This window comes from Rhinopithecus bieti, unplaced genomic scaffold, assembly GCF_001698545.2.
Source record: "Rhinopithecus bieti isolate Rb0 unplaced genomic scaffold, ASM169854v2 scaffold_18053, whole genome shotgun sequence".
NCBI lineage: Eukaryota > Metazoa > Chordata > Mammalia > Primates > Cercopithecidae > Rhinopithecus > Rhinopithecus bieti.
In genome coordinates, this window is record NW_016809032.1 from 254,906 (window position 1) to 277,596 (window position 22,691).

Genomic DNA, 22,691 nt, shown 5'->3' on the forward strand with positions numbered 1-22,691 from the left:
AATCTCCGAGTTTCTTTTTTTTTTTTTTTTTTAATTCTCAGATTTTTTTTTTTTTTTTTTTTTTTTTTTTTTTTTTTTTTTTTTTTGAGACGGAGTCTCGCTCTGTCACCCAGGCTGGAGTGCAGTGGCCGGATCTCAGCTCACTGCAAGCTCCGCTGCCTCCCGGGTTCACGCCATTCTCCCGCCTCAGCCTCCTGAGTAGCTGGGACTACAGGCGCCCGCCACCTCGTCCGGCTAGTTTTTTGTATTTTTTAGTAGAGACGGGCTTTCACCGTGTTAGCCAGGATGGTCTCGATCTCCTGACCTCGTGATCCGCCCGTCTCGGCCTCCCAAAGTGCTGGGAATTACAGGCTTGAGCCACTGCGCCCGGCTATTTCTTAGTTTCTTGCAAGTTCATCAGTTTTTAAGAGGTATGTGTGAGTGCATATAAATTTTTACATATATATAAGAGAGGATTTATTTTGTTGTTTACAAGAGTTTTTTGGGGATCTCTAAGTCTCTTCTTTGCCTTTTAATGGAAACATTCTCGTTATTTTTTTTAATCAAAAAATCACATTTTGTTTCTCCTATCACTTCTTGCTATAGGTGAGCAGTAGGTCATCCAGTCCCAGTGTCAGAATGATTACTACCTCAGGACCAACCTCAGAAAAGCCAACTCGAAGTCATCCATGGACCCCTGATGATTCCACAGGTGACCAGTCTGTTTCTTCATACTTATGAAGTTCAATCAATCATTTTCATTTGGCTATGTCATTACTCTAATTTTTACAAAGGCAGGCATTATACTGTTGTTTAGATTTTTATATGAAATATTTAGCAATACGTGTTAAAATGCCATTTTGAATACAGAGACAGAGACTGCCTTGCCTTCTGTATTTTTTTTAATCCGGATACTAAACATGTGTTTTAAAGATCATCTGTCTGGGGTTTTTTTCCAGTTGCAAAGCATGTTGAATTTTTGATACTTCAGCCTGTGATTTTCCTACTAGATGCATCCTACTAGATGATAGTAGTAAAGTCATTATTTTTTCAGTAACTAAAATCAGAGAATGGTAAAAATCATCCTCATCATCTTCCTCTCAGTCTTTTGTTCTAAGGACACAAGATGTCATGTACCTTAAGGTGAAAAAAATTCTGACCATTGACCTTTTGAATTGTTTTTAACTGATAAGAGACACCATTTTCAGTTATACAAATATTCTATTAGACCTTTAGAAGCCTGTGAAGAGTTATTAAAGCTCCCCAACATGAATAACTAACTGGTCACAATATTAGTATTAATGTCCACCTGCCTGAAGGTAGTGATGGCATTGTTTCATTATGGGCAAACAGGAAATGATGTGCCACAGTAGAATTAATTTTTCCCTAACTGTAAAAGAATACCTTGATAAGTGTTTATAAGTGTACTTATGAAATTTTTTATTTATATTATATTAAGTCATGAAGGGAAAGATCATCTCTTAAGCCCTTGGAAAATTAAAGCATTTGGTATTTTATATAAGATCGACTATGTTATTAATAGTAGCAATTAGATTGAAGTTTAAAAGTCAGCTTTCTGTCTTTACAAACTAAAATACAACTCAAGTATTTATAGTTATCTGATGTGGTTTGGTCAAGTTTATAATTTAATTTAAAAAATTAACTGGGTGGTTTTTCTCTGTGTCATGTAAGATAGAGCTATGTTTAGCCAGGGTGTACTCTCCAGTTTTAGGAAGTTTAAATTTAGTGGTGGCAAAAACTCCTGTTTCACCCCTAGCACAGCCCAACCTAGGACTGTCCAGAGCATTCACCACTATGCAGCACATGTATAGAATTCATTATAGACTTGCTCCTCCCCAGTGGTAGACAGGGAAATGCTCTTGCCCAATTTTATCATTAACATTCAGGTGATAGCAGCTCTTTTTGATTTCTGAACCCTTTGGCAAGGGAGTATGCTCCTTGACATTACAGCATTTGCCCAGGTCTGGTACTCAACTCAGCAGAGCCTCCTGTCTTCAGTCTGTACTAATCTATATATGCCAGTCAACAGTGTGGCAGATTGTGACTTCATGGGGGTAAAATAAAAGATGTTTAAGCCTCTCTCTCACATAACTGCTGCATTTCTGCTTCATGTGTTGCTTCTACCTTCCAAGTCCTGTCCCATTGTTTCTTTTTTGTACCTAGAAACAACACAAAATACCAATTGCTAGAAATAACTTGCAATATCAGCTGAATTTTGTCTTTGCCTTGAAATATATTGCAAATGTGTGGCTATAATTTTGAATACATTTTGAAAATGGATGCTCTGGTTTAAGTTTATAATTAATTCAGCTTTGCAGTATTTCTAAGAAAAATATTGATAGCCAAGCTAATAGATTGGGAACTCTAAATTAGGGAACAGATAGGTAAAGTCTTTTTCTTTGAAGGCCCACTGACCAAGGAAAAAATTAAGAGTGTAAACCTAGGTTAAAACAACCTAATTAAATTTTTTTAATTTCAGAGGTTTTTGCATATTTTCAGAGAGAGCTAAAGAGCAAAACAATCCGATAATGAGTGCTCTTCAGTTCCTATTTATAATATAATGGGTGTTTAAAAAGATACACATACTGAGAGGATCTAGTGAGAGAGATATCTAGACGTACAATAGAGGGAGCCGCAGAGGGGGAAACTCACTAAAGAATTTTCACCTGTGCTTAGTACTTTGCAAAGATGTATTAATATAAAGTATAAGGCATGGCCCCATTCCTTGCAGTCTGGTTAGAGTCATAATACTGACACATTAAAAATAAACTTATACTATATAATAACTTACTAAATTTATAGTACAAGCTGAGTGTTTCGATAGTTATAAGAGAAATCAATTAAACAAGACCTGGCATAGTCTCTGACCTTTTCATAAAATGATGAGACTTGTTCTTTAGTCATAAAGCAGAAAGGAGAAGGCAATATTCCACTGAAGGGAATGCATACTCAAAGAATATGAGATAGTAACAAGTGTTGTGTTTGAGGGGTCAGAAAAGAGAGTTTGCCTAATTTAACCAAACCGACATGTGCCTTGACATTCTGGAGAAGCAATTAGATTTGATTAGCAATTGAAACACACACACACACACACACACACACACACGCGCAAAACTTTCATTAAATAATCTTCCAATCTTTGACCAATTATTGCTAGTAGAGACTGGAAGTTCCATTTCAATTTAGTTTGAAAGTGAGAAAGTGAAATCCCACTTACTTGTTTTAGAGAGAAGATGAAATTCAGTGAAGGACCTTAAGTTCCCCACCATAGAAGGATTTTAATTATTTGAATAACACAATCCTTGGACTTTTTTTCCACTCTCAGAATACCATGCAACATTGATGCATTATACTTAATTCTAAAATACATATCAGATACAGGGTGCTGATATAATGAGATATATAATGTATCAGTGATTTAAGAAAGAATAATAGGAATGGAAATCTTAAATTGAGGAAACTTTTTCAAGACACTTAAATTTTTCTAGTAAATCAGGAGGAAATCAGTCATTTTAAATCAGTTTTAGTTTTGTGGAAAGCAGTGTTTATGTGGGAGCATAGTCTGAAACTACTGTTGGGGTGGGAGGAGAGTTGGTCAGAGAAATAACAAGTGTATTTCTTGTTGAGCCACTTCAGAAAAACACACATTTATGTTAGTGCTGTGTATGAGCCTTAATGGTAAGTGCCTTGAAGTCTCTACTGTTTTTCTGTATTGCCCTCCAATATTTAATAAACATTACTTTTTCAGTATGCAATTCATACTATACTGTTTTAAATTGTTCTTTCTTTCTAATTCTCCATTTAACATGAACGATAATGATAACTACCGCCATGTATTGAGTGCTTAATATATGCCAGCATTGCATGGTGTTCCTCACAGGTATTATCTCATTTGGTCTGATTTTGCTAATTAGCTTTTGGAGTTTCTTGCAAGCACATTCTCAGTGGCTTTAAAAAAAACAAAAACAAAAACAGCCGGGCACGGTGGCTCAAGCCTGTAATCCCAGCACTTTGGGAGGCCGAGACAGGCGGATCACGAGGTCAGGAGATCGAGACCATCCTGGCTAGCACAGTGAAACCCCCGTCTCTACTAAAAAAATACAAAAAACTAGCCGGACGAGGTGGCAGGCGCCTGTAGTCCCAGCTACTCGGGAGGCTGAGGCAGGAGAATGGCGTGAACCCGGGAGGCGGAGTTTGCAGTGAGCCGAGATCCGGCCACTGCACTCCAACCTGGGCGACAGAGCAAGACTCCGCCTCAAAAAAAAAAAAAACAGGAATATCAGCTAACAATAAATTAGAAGACTACTGAGCCAGCAACCCATCTTGAGTTTTTTTGGATTGCATACAGTGCATCTGCTGTCATCCTGACTTGCCTTTATCCATACCACTCCTTCAAGGAGTTATTCGTCAGAAAAAGACTGAACAACTCACTCATTTAGCTCATTTTTTCTCTACTAACAGTGGGAAAGCAACTACTTCTGAAGTAGAAAATTCTGTATTACTTCAGAGTTATTCTGCTTACTTCTGGAACTGTTCTACGTAACCATTAATGTTGAGAAGAGACTATCCCATGCATCTCAGTCAAGTTGTATGGCAGTTTTACCTCTTTTGAAATATAAACAAAAGCATTCTATTCAAATAATTTTATAAAATTGACTAGTTGTTTGAATTAATCAACTTACCTGTTTTCGGCATGACATTGAGCCACAGGTTTCATCCTCTTTTTGGTTCCTTACTGTTCACATTTGTAATACACTCTCATCACCAACATCTCATTTTCTGCAGTGATTCTTACTGGGAAGGGCGGGATGAGTGGTGGGGGTCACATTATAACCTATATAAATTGAAAGTGATCCGCTGGAAGAGAATGTGTCTCTGCTTTCTCCCTTTCCCTGTTAAGGAACATTGATATTAACAGAGTTGACATAGCCTTCTATAAAATAAACTTAGCATGATAAAGAAAAGAGATGTGGGGTTTGATTAGATAGGGTCAATTAAGACTGAATTTAAAATATAAAGGTCTCATATCACTGTTTTGTTTTAATTAACTCTGAGCTTAGAAGCTCTGATATATTGTGTTCTATTCAGTTAATAGTCAACTTAAATTATAGGTATGAGAATATGATTGCATTCTAATATCTGATAATTGAATATCCTTTTTTTAACCTTTAGAATTCAGAAATAGACTCTTCCATTACCAATAGCCATAACTTTTAATTTACATAATATTTACTTTAGGGAAAAAGAAGTATTTCATTCATGCTTTCTTGCTGTTCATTTACAATTATTTGTGACAGAAAATGAATACAATGCATGCTTGAATTCCAGATACCAATGGATCAGATAACTCCATCCCAATGGCTTATCTTACACTGGATCACCAACTACAGGTAAAGGAGTACTTTCTCATTGGAAGCTGACTTTTTTCTTCTTAGAGATTTTAAAGCTGACAATTGTGTTGCCACCCATCATTCTATAGTCCTTAGTTTATCCTTTTAGTTGGCCTCCTTAAACTTTTTAGAATCAAATCAAAATAAACAATTCTTTTGGTTAAGTTAATTAAACGTTAAATTGGCAGAATCATATTCTTATCTTTTCAGTCATCTTAAAATCCTCCAGTATCTTTCCTTAGTACTGCTAAGCGTTACATTTTCACTGTTTAATTTTAGTGAGTTAAAACAAAACTCATAGGTTTATTTCTATCTAATACATTTGTGATACATTCTCGTGTTCGTAGTGACTGAAAATGTAAATAATATACTTCAGTGCCTCCTCATGAGTATGAGGGCTATAAACATCTTTTAGTTTGATCCTGTTTGCAACCTGAAATGTCATACCAGAGACTACAACTCCAACGATCATGGTTCTCTGTAACAAACTGTTAAAACAGCAAGAGTAAATTTAAATGCTGAGTTAACTCTGACAAAAGGACACTGAGATTTTCTAGGGCATGGTTTAACACTTATTTTTAAAAGATCATTGCTTTAGTGCTATAAAAATATATCACAGTCTCTGTGTTAACTCTCAGCTAGATATTGAAATTTGATGTAATTATGTTTTAACATTCCTGATTATTTTCAGCCTCTAGCACCGTGCCCAAACTCCAAAGAATCTATGGCAGTGTTTGAACAGCATTGTAAAATGGCACAAGAATATATGAAAGTTCAAACAGAAATTGCATTGTTATTACAGAGAAAGTAAGTTATTTTTTATGAATAAAAATAAAAATACATTAGTATTTTGAGTTTAAAATATGATAAGGTGCAATGAAAACGTAGTTTTTAGAATTAGGCATTAAGTATACTTTCAACTTGTTTAAGTTTTAAGCACCCTTTTACTAAGAATTTTTTATGCAAAATTCAGTCCTTTTGACTATATCATATTAGTGCTATGGAAAATAAACTGGTGCTCTATACCCATTGTTTTATGTTCTCAGAGCTGTTTAGATTTATTGTTATAAAGATTTATTGTTTTCTTGTACATAGATAAAATAATTTGATTTACTAACATTCAGTTGTGCCTTATCTTAGAAACATTTTGTAGATACACTTTTCCAGGTGTATGTTTAGGATTGTATTACTTATTAAAAGACTGTATTTCATAACTGAGTGTTTTCTAAGGAGTTATAGAAACTGCCTTCCTCCCTTTTAAAGAAATCCAATCTAATTTCCTTACTACTACAGTCACGGTTCTTAAATATGTATGTATCTTCAGTTTTCTTAAGCATGACCTTCAGGAAGTTTTATACTTAGGAAACTGAATTATTAGTGGTAACTAAAATGAAGTGTTAAGGAAAAAATGTTGGCAACTTTATATATGTATGATAATAGGATTCCCTTCATTAATTTTAATCTAAATAAATGAAAGTTTTTTTCTGAATTTGTGAAAAGCTTTCTGTATGTACTTCAAGAACAAAGAGAGAAAAAATTGTTTTATCACAATTTATTGATACAGTGATTTAAATGGAACCAACCTAGTATTTGAAAGGTAAGCCTAAATAGGAAATTAAATACTACAGTCTGGAAATCGTAGAAGTAATTATAGAACTGCTGGCACTTTATGTTGAGAAAGCTTGATTTCTTATTTCACGTATTTAACCTATACTTTTGCCATACTTTAATCATTTGAAAGAAGAATTCTATGCTGGAAAAAACAAATGGTAGAGTAGGCTGTTGGCTGTGAAAACTGTGACAGTTTTAATTAATTTTAAATACTTTCAGAAATAGTATTAGGTAGTTATTTTGCTTAAGGACCTTTTATTAATTACTCATTTATATCCAGTAACCTCACTTTAGAAAATGCCTAAAGATGCATCTTTTTTGGGAATACTTAATAGTTCCCGAATAAAAGGGACTTAAATAAGTTTATCAGACTATAAAAGAATGAGGGTCTTTCCTGAAAATGCTTGCAAATGTAAGTATTTTAAAATAAGTGGTACTTTGTAATTTTTCTCACTGCTTTAAAATGGGAAAAAGCTTTAAATTCGATAGCATTTATTTTAATTAGCTTGCAAATTTTCTGTTAGCTTACCACTCTCTACTATAGTTAAGTATGATTGTGACTTCAGAATGCGAATGAGTACAAAAGTAGAATGTGAATGATAAGAACTTCATGATATTTTCCCATAGCCAGATAGAACCTTTTCCAGCCTTTTTTCATCCTTCCTACACAAAAAGAGGATAGAAAATGAAATTTTCTGAAACTTTTATTTTACCATTTTATCTGCTTCACTATTTATCCAAGTACAGTTACTTAATAAAAGGATTATGATAGTTGTATGATTACACTAGAAATAGATGAGAGTTCCACCCCAGTCCATAATTATGCTTGAGCAGTGTACCTAAGATGCAAAATGATAAACCCAGAATAAAAATTCTCATTAATTGAGCTTCCATCGTCAGCTAGTAAGGTATGAATTTTTCCATTATGTGTAATATTATGTGGTATTTGTTTGTAGGCAAGAACTAGTTGCAGAACTGGACCAGGATGAAAAGGACCAGCAAAATACATCTCGCCTGGTACAAGAACATAAAAAGCTTTTAGACGAAAACAAAAGCCTTTCTACTTACTACCAGCAATGCAAAAAACAACTAGAGGTCATCAGAAGTCAGCAGCAGAAACGACAAGGCACTTCATGATTCTCTGGGACCGTTACATTTTGAAATATGCAAAGAAAGACTTTTTTTTAAGGAAAGGAAAACCTTAAAATGACAATTCATGAGTGTTAGCTTTTTGGCGTGTTCTGAATGCCAACTGCCTATATTTGCTGCATTTGTTTCATTGTTTATTTTCCTTTTCTCATGGTGGACATACAATTTTACTGTTTCATTGCATAACATGGTAGCATCTGTGACTTGAATGAGCAGCACTTTGCAACTTCAAAACAGATGCAGTGAACTGTGGCTGTATATGCATGCTCATTGTGTGAAGGCTAGCCTAACAGAACAGGAGGTATCAAACTAGCTGCTATGTGCAAACATCGTCCATTTTTTCATATTAGAGGTGGAACCTCAAGAATGACTTTATTCTTGTATCTCATCTCAAAATACTAATAATTTTTTTCCCAAAAGATGGTATATACCAAGTTAAAGACAGGGTATTATAAATTTAGAGTGATTGGTGATATATTATGGAAATACGGAACCTTTAGGGATAGTTCAGTGTAAGGGCTTTGATGCCAGCATCCTTGGATCAGTTCCATCCGTAAAATATGTAAAGGTAAGTGGCAGCTGCTCTATTTAATGAAAGCAGTTTTACCGGATTTTGTTAGACTAAAATTTGATTGTGATACATTGAACAAAATGGAACTCATTTTTTTTTTAAGGAGTAAAGATTTTTAATTCTGTGATTGTGTGTATGTGTGTTGAAACTGTAAAGCTTTTATGACTAATATTAATCTCTTAAATGAAATTAAAAGGCAAAAGAACATGATTGAGCTTAAATGATCATTTCTTCCTGCAATGATTCTTTGATTGTTTTCTCCTGTATTTGAAAAAAAAATGAAGAAAATAATGGAAAACGGAAATTATTGCTCCAGCTAAAAAAGGCTTGGGCTTAAATTTCTTTTTATGATACCAAATGAGGAATAAACCAGGCAAATCAGAAGGAAGTTAAAAAAGTAAATATAAATTCAACAAGTATCCTAATTATTCTGGATATTGAAATATTTGATTTTCCTTACAATCCCATTCTAGAATGCCTGCTGCCTTTCAACACTTTTAAAATAATTTCAACACTTATAGAGTATTTATATTGTTACCAGTAATTTTGCTACCAAAACCTTCAGAATAACTTTAATAATAAAATGACATTGAAATGATAGACTATGCAAACTCTATATTTTTTCAGGTGGTGTTAAAACAAGTCACATTTTGATACCAATACAAGGTGTCTTTCAAACAAGGATGTCATCAATCTGATTTTTATAGCATTAATGTTTTAGGAAGAAAAAGTTCAAAATGAAGGCATTAATTGCTGTGATTATTAGAATTCTGTCATGACCGTATTGCAGTTTTTGCTCTATTTCAGATAAGCAGGATCTAAGAAGTTATCAAAACTATTCTTTAAAATGCTAAAGCAGGTAACTTTTTCTTCCATTATTTTTTCCTCCTACCACTGAGTTTTATAATGAATTCCTTGTATATACAAGCAATACAGGTGAAGGACAGTTTGTACTAAACTGTTATTTTTAGCTTCTTCAAAAGCTATTTTAGAAAGCTTCCTGGAAATAAATGTCTTCTATCATTTAATTTAAATAAAAGAGTGTTATTGTTCTGAAATAATTTGATTACCTAGCTGAAACAGATATTGGGTTCAGCATAGTAATAGTAAAATAAAATCGGCAGAGAAAATAACTGTAGACTAGGATAAAGCATGACTCCTCCATAGCATTGTTGCTTGTATGTACATCTGTCACTCCACTGAAAGGGACCTAGTCACTTTAAAGAGGCCTTTTATCTCAGAGCACGAGATATCCAAGTGTGAATGCTAAGGCTTGATGTTGCCATTAGGATTTAGCATTCAAGATTTCAGATCTTATTTCTAGTCATTGATGTGTTTTGCTGTATCATAACACACTTAAAGGGAAATTTTATTACAGTTTTTACTTGTAGTCATTTCATAAAAATATCCAAATAGCTAAATGGAAGAAAATAGTAGATTTAGTCGTGGTACCAAATGCAAGAGGCTGTTGAACAGTTGCTTGTTTGTTTACAGTAAGTTCCTTGGGATTTTCAGTACTGTAGTTGCCCTAGACATTGAGTACAGTTCAGCCTTACTCTGTTTTTAAGTAGTTGTGTTGTCAATTTCATGCTTTTAAGTCCTGATGATCCCTGGAGATGGGGGAAAAAGATACCAGGGATAATTAAAATCCACAGCCAGTTTCATCAGTGTCCTTATCCATCAAACCTGCAAATAAAAATGTTAACAAGGAGCCATACTTATTCGCTCTGGTTTTACAATTTATTTTGACCTTCGTTTTTTGGGTGGAAATCGCAAACAGCCAAGCAAGTGGCTGGAATGCTCCAGTCTAAGAAACTCTAAAACAATCACTGAGTAAGCCCTAATTGCATTTTACTCTTGCCTCCAGGGAAAGAAAGCAAGCTTTTATCTAATCTAGTGGGAAGTATTCATGAGCTATAAAAATCACTTTTTTGAGTTGAATAATAATCAGTTAAGAATATTTACCATATAGCAACACGGCGTATAAAGATGTGTTAAAAGTTGTTTACAAATGTTTGACTATTTTTGCTGAAGTATTTTAGAGTATTGAATGTCTTCTCTTTTCAAGTTTCTTTCATGTTCCTAATTTCAGCTCCTGTAGCCAGAGATCACAGGTCTTCCCTGTGAAACTTTGGTTTCTTTCTATAAATGTGTGTGGTTTTCAGCGTTCAACTCCTGTCTTCAAATGGTAGTAAGTTCTACTTCTACTTCTGTCATTCAGAACATTTTGTCAAATGATGTAATGCAGAAATTCTTGTCCATACTTGTAATTGAAGGAAGCTTTTTAGATTTATTCTTGTTTTTAATAAAATTCAGATTACTATTCTAAACTGGTACGTAAAAGTGGTGAATGACTTGTATCAGCAAATGAGCTGTGAGGTGTTCTGCTTTAGCACCACGTTTACCTTACACAGAACCTAGGAAAAACTGAAATGGCACTTTTGTACCATAATCAGGGTTTTTAAGAGGCTGAGTAATTGGCCAGTTAACACATCATCTCTTGCATTTCAAAGTTTTGTGTTAAATGGAGCTCTTCACAATTTCGTGAGTCCTAATTTGTATGAAGCACAACACGTCATATATCGCTAAGTGATTCTTCTCATCAGAAAGCTGTTTTCTTAGAGTATTTCTAAGTTAAATTAGGTATTTCATTCCTTTATCAATCTGCTGGCTTTCCAACCTAAACATATGCATACATTCTTATAAACTCTACCTTCATTTTAATAAATCCATCCATTCAGTTGCTCATTCTTTTAATAAATATTTGTTTATCATATATTATAAACTGCACTGCTATTACCAATACCAAGTTACATGTCCATTTCAGTCACACAGTAGTTAGATAGTATTCCCATCTTACAGATGGGAAAATAGGCTCCTAAAGGTTAAGAGTTGTGCCTAAGTCTGCTTTTCCATCATCATCTGTTTCAGGCAAAATCTCATGCATGGGGACGCCGTGGCCACTGTTAGTCCATGATGCAAAGAAAGCATAGGAAAAATCTTAGATTGAATGGCAAACAAAGGAAGAGAACGAGGTAACATAACTAGAAGATTCAGGGGCTTTGTGACCGCTCTATAGATAGCAACAAAGCCAACATTGAGACCCACCCCTGTGTCTTTTAAAACCCAAGTCTATGATCTAAACAACTTTGCCATGCTGTAATTTTAAATGCTCTCCAAATTCTGAGGTGATTTAACTTTCACGTTGACTTATTTGGCAGGTGGGAGATCTGCATGGTTTTAAATTGGGGTATAATTCATGTATGATAAACTGCATCCAATTTTTTAAAATGCAGATATCCTACCTGCCAAATAAGTCAATGTGAAAGCTAAATCACCTCAGAATTTGGTGAGCATTTAAGTAAAAGTGTGCTGCTTATAGAGTTTTGACTTACGTATTCACTTGGGAAACCACACCAGCAGTCAACATCCTCAGTATGTCTACCACCCCCAAAAGTACCCTCCTGCCCCTTGCAGTTGAGCCCTCCTCTTACCCCAGTCCCCAGACAACCACTGATCTGCTTTCTAATAATATAGATTAGTTTGCATTTTCTACAGTTTTACATAAATGAAATCCTAAAATACGTACACTTTACTTCTTAAGCCTTTTCCCCACTTGAGTAGTTTTGTAATTTCTTTGAGAGGAATTTTAAGTTTTCTGTGTTTTTCTTTTCTTTATTTTTTTACGTTGCAGCTGCTTTCTGTTTGCTCAAAATCCCGGGAAAGACTAGGTTGGTTGTTATGCCACAGAACAATTTGCAAAACAGTATTTTCAGTAACAGTGAAGATAAGTCTTTGTAAAACTGTTTGACACTATCTTACACAGATGTTGTCAGTGGTCCTTCCTGATATGGTGATGCACATAGAAAATATATTTGCATTGGCAGATGATATAACGCTTAACACCAGGCCCTATGCTCCTTTTCCATCCATGACTAGACACTGATCTTGGAGGTTCCAACACCCCCTGCCATGCAGTTCCACCAAAACAGAACTTCAGTTTAAATGACCTGCCCATCCGTTACTTTAGGCAGCCTTTAAATCAGTAGCATCTGTGTTATGCATAACTTGAGTCTTCCAAAATACATACGTCCACTTTTCAATGAAGCTTTTTTGAGAAATAAATGGCTATTTAACTCTATTTGAATGTCATGGTACTTTCAAATTTCCATGTCATGAAAGGTATTCCTTTTCCTTTAATGGTTAATGATATCTTATCAGTGCCATATAGCAGCAGGATTATTGCTTTGAAAGCACCAGAAATTACTGAGTAAATGCTGGATATTTATCCTCTGAAAAGGAAAAGTAACTTCCAAAATGCAGTTACTTTTCAGACTTACTGCCTGTCTCTATTTGTGGATACCTCTTCTTTAGTTATTACTGGAATGATTACATTAATCATTGATTGGCTCATTTACTAAATTCAAATTAAGAGACTGAAGAGGCCGGGCGCGGTGGCTCAAGCCTGTAATCCCAGCACTTTGGGAGGCCGAGACGGGCGGATCACGAGGTCAGGAGATCGAGACCATCCTGGCTAACATGGTGAAACCCCGTCTCTACTAAAAAAAAAAATACAAAAAAACTAGCCGGGCGAGGTGGCGGGCGCCTGTAGTCCCAGCTACTCAGGAGGCTGAGGCAGGAGAATGGCGTAAACCCGGGAGGCGGAGCTTACAGTGAGCTGAGATCCGGCCACTGCACTCCAGCCTGGGCGACAGAGCGAGACTCCATCTCAAAAAAAAAAAAAGAGACTGAAGAAACCTGAAAATGGGTGTGACTTAGGTTGTAGAATTAATGGTGGTATTCCCTCATCACATGCTCTAGAACCCTTTTGGCTTTTAATCAGTTTCCTACAAAAGTCCTTAACTAAATATCTATCTAAAATGTGATAGACATCTTACTTAGAAAAATTGACACACTCTTGTTCCTTTTGCATGTACCCTAAGAATATTATCTGAGCTGCATATGAAATGGATGAATTATATGCTTACAAAGCAGATCTACTTCTGTACATTGGGGCCGTGATACTATTAGTACATTCTTAGAATTATGTAGTCAGATTTCAATTTTACTATCTTCGCATTCATGGTTCCAAGTTTTATGTTTAGGAGGACTGAGGAAGTAGTATAGATTTCCTTGGCCTACACCAAACATTTCTTCCTATTGTACTTTCTTTTTTATCCATATCAGAAAATTCCTTAACCTCAGTGCCTCAGACCATGTTCACTATCTCTCTATATTCACTCGGATGTAAGTTTGGCTGCTGCCCAAAATAATGGCTGAAACAAGTTAGCAGTTCTTTTTTTCTCATATAAAAAACTAAAGTAGTATAATTCTACACATCTGCGTTGCCGCCAAAGGGAAGAGGAAAAGGATAAGAACTGGGAAGGTGCACATCATTTACACTCATGTTTTGACCAGAAGATAGTCGCATGGCCACTCCTAGCTGCAGAGAGGCTGGGAAACATCTGTATAATGGATAGCCACATGCTTCACTTAGGAGATCAGATAGAGTTAAATTACAGGTGGAGGACTGAAAGGTTGTAGGGGACAAGAATAGCCTCTGCCACACTCCCTTGGGAAGGAAAGTAGGCCACTGCCTTGACCACTTCCTCCTTCCCCACTTTCCACAATAAAAGGGGAGCAGGAAAACTTGGCCTCTCACTAGAATGCTCAAGTAACTTGCATCTTCATTAATGTAAAACTGATCAATATGGTGTACACATACCTGGAGATTTTCATGTATTTATAATTGATACAGCTTGGAAAAATAAAATAAAACTTTAAAATGTGTTTTAAGTTGAAACACCTTAGCTGGAAACTAGACTTGAAATCATTTAAATATTCAGTATCAGACAGTGTCCCTTAGAAAAGAAACTTTGGTAGGAAGTCCATTATGAAAAGAAAACAAAATTTAACTTACAAGGTTAAAAAAGTGTTAACAAACTTAGAGATGTCAACAAAGACAAAGAGAAAGAAACTAACATTTATTCAGTGTATATTATGTTTCCGACATTTCTTAAATGTGACCCTTGCTTTAGAGGTAAGCTGAAGCACAGAAGAGTTTGCAAGTTTGCCCAGGTAGTAAATTATGGACTGCAGTTCAAACCCAGGTCTTCTACGCCTTAAGCCCTACAAAACTCTCATTTTTAATTAGTGTAGAACTTGGGGTGTATTTTCTTGTTAATAAAAGGGAAGAGAGCTACAGTCCTAGGCTCATTCACAAAAAGTATATTTGATCCTTAATATAAATGAAATAATAATGCCATTGAATGGAATAATTACAAAAGCCTCTGAGAGAAAATTAAAAAGTGCAGTGGTTAATGTCCAGATGCTGGCATTGTGGTGATTTTTCCCTTTTAAAAATTATTTCCCTTCTTACTGTTTTCTGTGCAGTAAAAATAAAAACCAAGATGTGGAGAAGTCTTAGACAACACTCTGACAAAGTTTTATTGTTGTGGGGAACTCCAGAGGACAGCTTAATGGGCCAGGTACCCAGGCCCTTTGCCATGGACACAATTACATTCAGCCTACAAGAGCTGGCATTTCTCCTCCCACTATTGGCCCCAACCTGGATCCCTCCAGGTAAGGGTGGATCTGAAAGGAGGAGATTCTAAAGGTATTCCCATGGATTTGATGGGAGAAATTCTGTTCCCAGAGTTTGACGGGAGAAAGTATACATTCTGGGGAAATTCTGCTTCACAATGACGGTGTAGGACCAGGGATATAACTTTTTTCCCAGTTCCCCAAGTGATCCTGTTGCACAAATGTGGGAACCACCAAGACTTCTGGTTCCAAAATGGTAGCACAGAAGCAAGCTTGCTTTACTCCCCACCCCCCTAACTCCCACACACAAAAAAAAGACAACATATAGTGCTGAAATTATCACCAGCAATATTCTAGAATTCAAATATAAAGAAGTGATAGTTCCTAGAACCATAGAGAAGTGAAAAGACCACGTAGTCAGAGAATTGGACCTCCATGTCCACAGTACCCTTCCCCCCAAAATTTCACCCCCCAGTTCAGAGTTCCTACACTGGAAAAAGAGATCAAGATTAACAACCACCTTCCCCATCATCTTGAGTTCTCTGTCAGGAGACCTGTTCCTGCCTCAACCCTTGGGAAGCATCAAGAGTGTCTGAAGGGAAAAATATCCCTGAGGTCATCCAGAGACAAAGGCAGGAGGCAAGCCTTGGCAGCTCTGTAACTCAGCCAAAGGAAGCACCAAATCAGAGTGGCTTCTCAGCAGCATCAGGGTATATGAGGTTCATTCCACAGGCTCCCTGGGCGTGAACCCCTGGCCAGCCTTCCCACACTACCAAGATACCCCTTTGGGTACCTCTCCACCCCCATTTGGGTGGGTGGCAAACCTGGGCCTAAGACACCATCTAGTGCCAGAAAAGAGGCAGCGACTTGGGGGGGTGGGAATGGGCAGGGAAATCAGTAGGTCAATGGCAAAAAAATCTCTAACAAACGTATCCAAAAAAAAAAAAAAGCCATACAGAGAAGACGAGTAAATAACTAATGCTTTCATGCAAAGACATAAATGTATATCCACAGGAAACATAAGCAAACAGGAAACTATGACCTCCCAAACAGACAAAATAAGGAACTAGGATGCCAACAAGGCTGTGATATGGGAACTCAACAAGAATGCAAAATAACAGTTATAAGGAAACTCAGTGATCCTCAAGATAACACAGAAAATCAATTCAGAAATTTATCAGAGAAATTTAACAGAGATTGAAATAATAAAAAACATCTTGGAGTTGAGAATTATTTGCTGAATTGAAAAATTCTCTAGAGACTTTCAACAGCAGAATAGATCAAGCTGAAAAAGGAATCAGTGAACACAAAGATAGTCTGTTTGAAAACAGAGGAGAAGGCCGGGCGCGGTGGCTCAAGCCTGTAATCCCAGCACTTTGGGAGGCCGAGACGGGCGGATCACGAGGTCAGGAGATCGAGACCATCCTGGCGAACACTGTGAAACCCCATCTCTACTAAAAAATACAAAAAACTAGCCGGGTGACGTGGCGGGCGCCGGTAGTCCCAGCTACTCGGGAGGCTGAGGCAGGAGAATGGCGTGAACCCGGGAGGCGGAGCTTGCAGTGAGCTGAGATCCGGCCACTGCACTCCAGCCCCGGCAACAGTGAGACTCCGTCTCAAAAAAAAAAAAAAAAAAAAAAAAGGAGGAGAAAAAAGAATGAAAGTAACATACCAGATACAGAAAATTACCTCGAAAGACCAAATCAGAGAATTATTGGTGTTCAAGAGGGAGTTGAGCAAGAGCAAGGGGTGGAAAGCTTATTCAAAGAAATAACAGAAACCTTTCTAAAACTTGAGTAAGAGATAAATAGCCAGATACAGGAAGGTCAGAGAACACCAAACAGATTCAACCCAAATAAGACTACCCTAAGGTATGTAATCAAACTTTTAAAAGTCAAGGACAAAGGCAAGGCGCGGTGGCTCATGCCTGTAATCCCAGCACTGTGGAAGGCCGAGGCGGATGGATCACTTGACTGCAGGAGTTCAAGACCAGCCTGGGCAACATGGCCAAACCCCATCTCTACTTCAAATGCAAAAAAAAAAAAAAAAAATTATTAAAATACAAAAAAATTAGCTGGGCATAGTGGCATGCACTTGTAGTCCCAGCTACTTCGGAGACTTTGATAGGAAGATCACTTGAGTGCAGGAGATGGTGGTTGCAGTAAGCCAAGATCACGCCACTGCTCTCCATCCTGGGTAATAGATTGAGACCCTGTCTCAAAAAAGAAAAAAAAAGTCAAGAGTCGAGGAGAAAAGAATTCCAAAAGCAGCAAAAGAAGAGAAGCAAATAACATATTAAGGAGCTCCAGTTCATCTGGCAGCAGACTTAATGGACACCATGCAGGCCAGGAGGGAGTGGGATGACAGTTTCAAAGTGCTGAAAGAAAATAACTGCCATCTAAGAGGGACACAACCATCCAAGCTATCAAACAAGAGAGGTGATCTTTGTAGATGAGCAAAAGCTGAGAGATTTTACCTCCACCAGACCCATCTTACAAGATAAACTGAAAGGAGTTCTTTAATCTGAAAGAAAAAAAATAGATACAAAAATCCTCAACAAAATACTAGCAAACTGAAAACAACATATTAAAAGATCATTCACCATGATCAAATGTGATTCATCCCAGAGTTGCAAGGATGATTCAAAATATGCAAGTCAATAAACGTAATACATCACATTAACAGAACCAAGAGCAGAAATCATATGGTCATTTCAATAGATGCTGAAAAATACTCAATAAAATACATTCCTTTATGATAGAAACTCTAAATAAACTGGGTGTAGAAAGAACATACCTCAAAATAATAAAGGCCATATATGACAAACCCACAGCCAACATCATACTGAAAAGTGAAAAATAAAAAGCCTTTCCTCCAAAATCAGGAACAAGACAAGGATGCCCACATTCACCACTTTTATTCAACATAATATTGCAACCTGTGGCCAGAGCAACTAGGCAAGAGAAAGAAAGGGCATCCAAATTGGAAATGAAGTTAAATCAGCCTTGTTCACAGATGACATGATCTTAATAATTAGAAAAACCTAAGACTCCGACAGAGAACTGTTAGAACTGATAAATTTAGTAAAGCTACAAGATAAAAAATCAGCATACAAAAATTAGTAGCATTTATGTACTCCAACAGTAAGCCATCTAAAAAAAAAATCAAGAAAACAATCTTATTTACAGTAGCTACGAGTAATATAAAATACCTAGGAACCAATTTAACCAAAGAAAGATTTATAAAGGAAAACTATAAATCACTAATAAAAGAAATTGAAGAGGGCACAAAAAATGGAAAGATAGTTCATACCCATGGATCAGAAGATGTAATACTGTTAAAATGACAATACTACCCAAAACCATTTGTTGATTCAATGTATTTCCTATCAAAATACCAATGACATTTTTTACGGAAATAGAAAAAAAAAAATCCTAAAATATATATGGAACAAAAAGAGATCCCAAGTAGCCAAAGCAATCCAAAGCAGAAAGAACAAAGCTGGAAGTATCACGCTACCTGAATATTTTTTAATATTCTAAAAAGCTGTGGTAGTCAAATCAGCATGGTGTTAATACTAGCATAAAAATATAGAGAGGCCAATGTAATACCATAGAGAACCCAGAAGGAAATCCATGTGTTTGCAGCCAACTCATTTTTGACAAAGTCTCCAAGAACATACAATGGAGAAAGGAGAGTCTCTTCAATGAATCATGCTGGAAAAATGGGATATCCATATGCAGAAGAATGAAACTAGACCCCTATCTTTGACCATACACAAAAATCAAATCAAAACGAATTTAAGACTTAAATACAAGACCTGAAACTATGAAACTACTAAAAGAAAGTAAAGGCTCCAGAAAATCGATCTGGGCAAAGACTTTTTTTGTGTAAGATCTCAAAAGCACAGGCAACCAAAGCAAAAATAAGTGGAGTTACATCAAGCTAAAAAGCTTCTGCACAATAAAGGAAACAATAAAGATACAACCTACAGAATGGGAGAAAACGTTTGCAAACTATTCCTCTAATAAGGGATTAGTAACCAGAGTACACAAGGAGCTCAAACAACTCAATAGGAAAAAACAATACAACTTTAAAATGGGCAAAAGATCTGAATATACATTTCTCAAACAAAGACACACAGGTGACCAATGGGTATATTAAACAATGCTCAACCTCAGTAACCATCAGAGAAATGCAAATCAAAGCCACAAGGTTATATCGTCTCACCCCAGTAAAAATGGTTTTTATCAAAAAGGGAACAATTTGGTGAGAATATGGAAAATGAGGAACCCATGTACATTTTTGGTGGAAATGCAAATTAGTACAGCCACTTTGGAAAACTGTATGGACGTTCCTTAAAAAACTGAAAGTAAAACTACCGTGTGACCCAGCAATTCCACTTCTGAGTATATACACAAAAGAAAAGATATCAATATATTAAAGAGATGTCTGCACTCACATGTTTATTGCAGTACTATTCAAATAGCCAAAATATGGAATCAACCTAAGTGCTCATCAGCGGATGAATGGATAAAGAAAATGTGGCATACAGAGTAAATGTAAAACTATAAATTATTAAGTTAATGCCAAAGTAATTGTGGTTTCTGTCGTTACCTTTAATGGCAAAAATCACAATTACTTTGGCACCAACCTAATTTTAGAGATATACTACTTTATAATTAGGGTTATCACAGCATTGAGTAAAAAGAGAAAAAGACAACTTAAATACTCATTAATCAGGGTTAAATAAGTTATAGTAGAGCTACACCATGTAATACTCTGTAGCCATTAAAAAGCATGATATAGTTCAGTTGGTGAAATCTGTCCATATTGAATCCCTTAAAATATTAAAAGATTGACACACCGAGAAGTAGGGTTTATAATACAAATGCAACATTTTCATTCATTATGTATTCATTATGTAACATGTTAATTATGTAAACAATTATGTAAGCAATGAGGTGAATTATATAATCAATTATGTGATATATTAATTAAATAATTTAAAGGAGAGAAACTACACTTATATCAATAGATGCCCAAATGACATTTGATAATACTTACAAATAAAACAGGATTAAAATGAAATTTCCCAAGCTTGATAAAGAACACTCACCAAAAACAACAGCATATTAATTCGTGAAAATGACTACTATCATTTTAATTAAATGTGAAATAACTAGGGCCTGAAACAAAGCAGAGGTTCACTTTCTATCATCATCTAGCATTTTAAAAGTTTCAGCACAATGAAAAAAGCCCTCAAAAATGAGAATAATTAGTAGTGTAAATAATGGAAATTAATATTTTTTTGTTTGCAGGATGTACAATTGTATAGAGGGCTCATGAGACTCTACTTAAATACTGTTAGAATTAATAAGAGAATTTGATAAAGTGACTGTATCTGATATATATCAAAATCAGTAGTTTTTCTTTTTAATAATCGGAAGTAAAAAATGATATTTTTTAAAACAGTGGCAAGAGCAATAAAATTATAAAATATCAAGAAAACATTTATCAGGAAATAACGCTAAAGTAAAGAGGCTTCATGAATAATGTAAAACAAGACCTGAATTTAACATTTTCCTAAATGATAAGACAATATCAAATATTTGGTATAGATACACATGCATATAGATTATGTATTTGTTTAATGCAATTTCAATTGGAAATCCAATGGAGTTGAGATTGGGTTCATTATGAACTGGACAAAATGATTTTAAAGTTCTTAAGAAATAAATGCTCAAAGGTTGAGGTATAATTTATATGCAAACTGTACATTTAAAGTGTACGATTTGATAGGTTTTGTCAAAATGTATTCTCCTGTGAAACCACCACAATCAAAATTGTGAGTTTCCCCAATCCCAAAAGATTCCTTGTTCCCTTTAATAATCCATCTCTCCTCCACCCTCATCCCCAGGCAGCTACTGGTCTGCATTCTATAACTATAATTTTTTGCATTTTATAGAATTTCATCCTACAATATGTAGTCTCTTTTTGGCTGACTTTTTCACTCAGCACGAGTTGATATTCACCCAAATTATTAACATATATTAATAGTTTCTTCCTTTTTTAAAGCAGGATTCCATTGCATAGATGTCACAAATTTTGTTTATCTTGTCACCTATTGATGGATATTTTGAGTTATTTCCAGTCTGGCACTCTAACAAAAATGAGTTGGTATGGATGCTTGTGTACAAGTCGTTATGTAGACATGTGTGTTCATTTCTTTTGGGTAAATACTTAGAATAGCTGAGTTTTATGATAGGTATATGTTTAACTTTTCAAGAAACTGCCATACCTTTCCAAAGTACTATGTAATTTTATATTCCCAGCAGCAGTGTATGAGAGTTGCATTTATTCCATATCCTTGCCCACACATGGTATAGTCAGTCTTCTTCATTTTAACCATTCTAATAGATGTGTGGTGGGACCTTGTGGTTTTAATTTGCATTTCCCTGATGACTGCTTTTAGCCCCTTGGCATGTGCTTATTGGGCTTTCATATAATTTCTTTTGTGAAGTGTCTTAAAATATTTTGCCCATTTGAAAAATTGTGTTGTTTCCCTTCTTCATATTGAGGTGTAAGACTTTGGTATATTCTTGTTACAGTTTGTTGTCTGATATTTGTGCTGTGAGTATTTTCTTTTATGCTTGCCTTTCTATTTTCTTACTGATATTTTCAAAGAGAAAAGGTTTAATTTTATGATGTCCAATTTATTAATTTTTTATTTTATGCTTCCTGTGTTCTGTTTTGAAAAATCTTGTCTACCCCTGACAAAGATTTTTCTTTCTGTTCCTTCTAGAAGTTACTTATTAGGTTGGTGCAAAAGTAATTACTTTTAATGGCAAAAACTACAATTGCTTTTGCACCAACCTAATAGTTGGGCTTTTACATTTTGGTCTGTGATCCATTTTGAGTATTTATTATCTTTGGTTTAAGGTAAGAATCAATGTTCATTTTTTTTCCATACAGATATGCAGCTGTATTCCAGCACTATTAATTGACTTTCTTTTCCTCATTGAATTGCCTTATTGCTTTTGTTGAAATCAGTTGACCATATGTATATGAGTCAGTTGGATAATTCACTATTTTCTCCATTGTTGTAGCTTTTCATGTTGTAGCTTTATAGCACCTCTTGAAATCAATAATGTAAGTCCTCCAATTTTGTTCTTTTAAAACTTATTTAGCAATTTCTGCATAAATTTTAATATCAGCTTGTTAATTTTACCAAAAAAAGTGTCTGTTGGGATTTTGATTGGGATTGCCTTAAGTTTATAGACCCAAGTTGGGGAAAATTGACATCTTAACAATGTTGAATTTTCCAATCTATGAACATAGGAATTGTCTCCGTTTAGTTAGATCTTTTCTAACTTCCCTCAGCAATGTTTTGTAGTTTTAGTGTAGAGATCTTGGACTTGTTTTGT

At 35.5% G+C, this 22,691-nt stretch overlaps 1 protein-coding gene across 2 annotated transcripts in view; it reads left to right on the forward strand.

The window, feature by feature from the left end:
• The window catches only part of MAP3K7 (mitogen-activated protein kinase kinase kinase 7), a 77,185-nt gene extending 66,134 nt beyond the window's left edge, over nucleotides 1-11,051 (forward strand). For both annotated transcript variants that reach the window (XM_017888243.1, XM_017888244.1), the window contains 4 exons: nucleotides 586-691; nucleotides 5,329-5,390; nucleotides 6,082-6,197; nucleotides 7,958-11,051. In XM_017888243.1, the coding sequence (XP_017743732.1) occupies nucleotides 586-691; nucleotides 5,329-5,390; nucleotides 6,082-6,197; nucleotides 7,958-8,138 (465 nt within the window). In that variant the 3' untranslated portion in view covers nucleotides 8,139-11,051. The remainder of the gene's footprint in view (nucleotides 1-585; nucleotides 692-5,328; nucleotides 5,391-6,081; nucleotides 6,198-7,957) is intronic.
• Nucleotides 11,052-22,691: the final 11,640 nt, after the last annotated feature.